We start from the raw sequence: 4,761 nt of genomic DNA, 5'->3' as shown, positions 1-4,761 counted from the left end.
CCAGGCTGCAGCACTGCCCCCAGTCTCACACCTGCAGCACACTGCACTGCGGGCTCTGAGCTGTAGAGGCTGCCCTTGCCATGTCCAGCCACAGCTTCTGCACTAGGTACGGCCACATGTGCAGATGAAAGAGCCTGTTTTCTGAGCGTTTATGAGGTCCTTTCCTCCAACAAGCAGCATTAGGTCAAAACCCACCTAGGGCAGGGAAAAAACCCTCTGTGTGCATTCCCCCAAGCTGTTGCCTCCTCAGTCTGCACCTGCTTTCTCAACATGAGATGGGCAGCAACCCAAAAGCCGTGGGCTGCACTGTCTTTGCTGTGCCGTCGTCCTTGAATACTGGCAGCAACCCATCACCTTCCTGAGCCAGCACTGCCAGGATGGAGCAGGAGGCACTCACCTGAGCCATCGGGAAGCGAGCGCACAAACGATGGCAGCATTTTGACTGTTGCCGTGGGGTTCGTGTCTCTCCCCAGGCCCTTCACCATCTCAGCCTGGAAGCGAGTCATCACGTCCAGCAAGATATCGTCGGAGAGACGCATGTGATACAGGTACCTGTCGACCTGGAAAGATGAGAGGTGTTATTCGGGAGGCGTGCAGCCTCCTCAGCGCTCAGCAGCTGCCTGGCACGAGCACCACTTTCACACTACAGAAGGACTGATGAGTACCGGGGAGGCTTCCTTTATCCCTGCAAGTAGACAAAACGCAGGAACTTCCTAGCCACTCGTGTTCATTTTCTAGCCACAAGGTGTGCAGTTTGGCATGAAGGATCTGAAAATCCTGAACTCTGGAATTCCAGCAGCACCCTTCCAGTACGCTGGACAAAAATTACTATGTTGATTCCCACTTGCTTGATGGACATGAAGGCTAAACAGATCCTAGGGAGACGAAAGAATTCCATTCAGCTATGTAACAAAGTGAAGGCAAGCATACCACCTGTGCAAACCCCACCTTCCAGATTTTACAAGCTTTTTTGTTTTTCACCTCAGCACTGAAATTCCCATGATCGCCTGTGTAAGCAAGCTCCAGGACATCATCAGAACATTAACTCTTATGAAAACTTTGTTTTGAAAATGTCTAATGCAGCCTTGGTGAATTACTGTCAAAAAGTTAGCCTTCTCTTCTGATGGCTCAGTAACTTGCCAACATGCATAAGCCCATGAGACTTGCTCGAGACTCTGACAAGCTGTTTTTACACCATCCTCTTCTCCTATTTGTGTAATGAACTACAACTGCTAAGTATCTCGACCCAGTGAGAATTTGACCTCTCTGAGTTAGGTCCAGAAAATGCCATCAGTACCCAAGCGTGTCAGCCACAACCTGAAAACATCTATTCAGCTACTGCTTCTCTCCACAGACAATTAGCTTTGCTGGCATGCCAGGCTGGAGCTCAAAGCCTCTTTCTCACTCCTGCTCTGCCCTCCATTCTCTTGTGATTCTAGCATTACAGCTAAAACATTTTGGGGGGGGCAATAAATACTCTTTCCTAAGAGTCTCTAACTCACAGCATACAGCAAAATAACAGCCAGTTGCACTGAAAGGGCATCAAAAGCATCTATGAAATAGCAGACACTCAATTCAGATAATCTGGTAGAGAAGCTAATCAGTGTTTCTCTACAGGACAAAAAAAATAAGGTTTTCTTCTTCAGGACCACGCACTGCTTGGACTGATGTCTACCTGCAGGGCTGTATATATGGCTCTATGGTGGGTTAGAAACTACACAGCTGGGTACCAGAAAGGATTAACGCAGCAAAATAAGAATCTGTTGACATCCAAATGCTTTGTTGGTGGTGAGCCAAAATTTGGTGCTGTACGAACAAACATGATGCAGGTGTAATAACTCTGTGCTCCAAACAGCTGGAGGGTAATCCGTACTAACATCTTACTCACCACAACATGAGACTCGGGGCAGAGGAGAGAGGTGAGACAGCTCGCAATGCTTCGCTGGTACAGACGCTCAGCTTTTGCACCCTGGGGTACATTATTAAGCTGGTTTATCTGTCCAGAACATTTCATCAATTCCATTTACACAGGGACGTCTGGAGGGTTGGGAGAATGCGCACAAAACAAGTCCCACCAGCTACAAGGCAGGATTTAAAAGGTAGCATTGTTTAAATACAGAATGCACATTGCAGATAAATCATTCTCTTCTGCAGTTTGGACTGATCACCTACATTCATTAGGGACAAACTAGTTCCCTATTCCCAACTCCATTTTAAACTGATAGTCAGCCATGACCCACCTGAAGGAGCCAGGACCCTGAAATTAACTCCTGCAACTTACCTAACAGCAAAACACACAAAAACACACAGAGGAGAAAGTCTTAAACTACAAGATAGAACTGGCAAGGAGCAGCAGCTGTCTTTGGATATAGCTGTGCCTTGAAGATGCCATTATTTAGATCTTTCTTTGTAACTCTCATATGCACAAGCACCTGATTTCCTCCAAGGCTTTTTTGAGGCCTCATCACTGTGTAGGATCCACCATCTCAGTCCAAGAACCAGCATTTCTTTTTTTGACATACCAAAAAGGAAGTGAAAAAAAAGAAAACACAGTGATTGGAGACATACAGCCCTCACACACCCTCACACAGATCCAAATAACTTTGTGGTTGAAGTGGAAAAACACCTAACCAGTGAAAAAACCGACCATGTCTGTTTGCAGAGAACATGCACGAGCTCCCTGCTCCCCACAGAAAGTACATCCCCCACTCTGTTTACCCAAAACTGTAGGAGGAGGAGTCCGTCCTGAGAAACCAGATAAGGCAGAGCCCAGGAAAGCCTGCGACTTCCCAGTCTGATTTACGTCCAGAGCAAGGGCCTGTTCCCATTATCACTTGGTTGTAAACATAGGAATGGCTAGGTCGTGCAACACCAAACTCCCTTTCGCTGCCTCCCTCCCACTGCACAAGGATAGGTCTTGTTTTTTAAGTGTCTCGCCTTCGTTATGGAAACAGCACTGTTTTTATGGCAGGGCAGCTCTTGTTCTTGCCACCAAAGAGCAAATAAGCCTGGGGAGGGACAGGTGGGAAGCTATTCCTTCTTTCTTATTAGGAAGAAATCGACTCTGCTCCATACAGCCTACCTTGGGCTTCTTAAAAGAGAACTTGGAGGACTATGTGATTTGTTTCAGGCAGGGCTAGCTTGCACCCAGCAGAAAGATTTAATTTTTTTTCATGGCTTTGCCAGAATCCTTCTGCCCTGTCCTCTCCACCGTCCTCACTTCAGGGAAGTCCTCCCTCAATGCCACCCTGAATGTTTCTCTGAAGAGCCCACTGCACCTGAGCACTGCTCCACAAATTCTCTCCCCCTCTTAGTAAAAAGTAGTAAGACATAGCAGTGTCTAGATGAGAGAGCCTAGATCAGATCCTTACACAAGGAAAGGGCATCGGGGACCCCTTCTGATCATGGGCTATGACTGAGAGACAGAGAACGGATTGCTGAGATACGAGGGTCTCTCTTGGAACACTTCTCTTCAAGGCAGAATTAGTGGAAGAAGCCACCACCACCAACAAGCCATTCCATGTTTGAGCAAGGGCACAAAGAAGACAACCCAGTGTTGCTCACTCTGCTGATGAGCTCAGCGGTGCGGGTGGATCTACCCACGGGGACCTTGGATCTCCAGGACTGCCACGAATCTGCAGGCAGCCCCGCCTCCAGCTGGCTGCAAAACAAGAGGACAGAGCCTGGCAGCAGTGGCCACCAGAATGGAGACGCCAGGAAAACAGAGGACCCACAGGGGACGTGTCTAGAAACCAGAGGACCTCTGACCCAAGAAGCTTACAGGTCCCACGTGGTCTTAATGATGGAGAGCCACAAACCCATTACAGAACGGCCATGAAAGTGGATTAGGGAAGAGCAACCACTAGGCAGTTCCCTCCCAGTACTGATGGCTTCAGATCTGGCCCATCTTGAGCTCTTCCGTTGTAATTAAAGGTCACACCTATAAACATCAGTGACCAGCCAGTTTGGACAACCACAGAGGAGGCTTCTCCCACACCAACATGAGCTAGAACTGTCTTCTGAGTCTCAGAGGACCTAGCCCCAAGATCCCAGGAGTTTTCCCTACCCCTGCTACAACAGGAGTGACTCTGATTCCTACTCAGCTTTAGAAATCCCATCCATCATGCTACACTTGCGATTCAGCAAGAGGTTCTTTCCTGCCCTCTGCACTACAGCACACCATGCCAGACAAAGTCCGAGCACTGCTTTTTCTTACCGAAGATCATTCGCTCCGTTACTGGAAGAGAACTTAAAACTGTGCAGGGAAAGCACTAATCAGACCTATTTTCACACTCATCAGATGGTTTAGGGTCCAAATACTTCTTACCCCATTTGGCTGTATGGCTTTAGTAGATAATGCCATTATCCTAGTCTGCAGTACACACTGCAGACCCCACAGCATTTGAGTAACACAGTTCTCAAAATAGGAATCAGCTAAGGCTGCATCTTACCTTTTTTATTTGATCCTCTTTTAGCTTTGTGAAATGAAAAGCTAGTAAGTGGACGGCAAACATTTTCTTGATGAGTCAGTAGTGACGGAGCTGCTGTAACTCCAAAGCGACAGGTCTTTATTTACGAAGCTGGAGCTAGAGAAACTTCAGCTGAGGCATTTCCCTCAGGGTGAGACAGTGGAGTTCCTGGGAAATTGAGTCCAGAAATAAATCCATCCAGTGTGATCGGTTCAATGATTAAACTTCTGTCTCTTTGTATCACCCCCCCCACACATCAACCCAAAGTCCCTCCCTCCCTCCCCAGCTACAC

General features: G+C 47.7%; 1 protein-coding gene across 2 annotated transcripts in view; it reads right to left on the bottom strand.

Annotated features, from left to right (window-relative positions):
• The window catches only part of HKDC1 (hexokinase domain containing 1), an 18,272-nt gene extending 13,758 nt beyond the window's left edge, over positions 1-4,514 (bottom strand). Inside the window, exons 1-2 of one of the 2 annotated variants that reach the window (XM_009877574.1) lie at positions 4,452-4,514; positions 398-560 (exon numbers count right to left, since the gene is read on the bottom strand). In XM_009877574.1, the coding sequence (XP_009875876.1) occupies positions 398-560; positions 4,452-4,514 (226 nt within the window). Of the gene's footprint in view, positions 1-397; positions 561-4,040; positions 4,065-4,451 lie in introns of those variants that run through there. The other variant, XM_009877575.1, reaches the window with a different exon arrangement.
• Between the last annotated feature and the right edge of the window lie 247 nt (positions 4,515-4,761).

This window comes from Apaloderma vittatum, unplaced genomic scaffold, assembly GCF_000703405.1.
Source record: "Apaloderma vittatum isolate BGI_N311 unplaced genomic scaffold, ASM70340v1 scaffold6431, whole genome shotgun sequence".
In the NCBI taxonomy this organism is placed as follows: domain Eukaryota; kingdom Metazoa; phylum Chordata; class Aves; order Trogoniformes; family Trogonidae; genus Apaloderma; species Apaloderma vittatum.
Note: the sequence above shows the minus strand (reverse complement) of the source record. Positions and strands in the feature narration are given on the sequence as shown.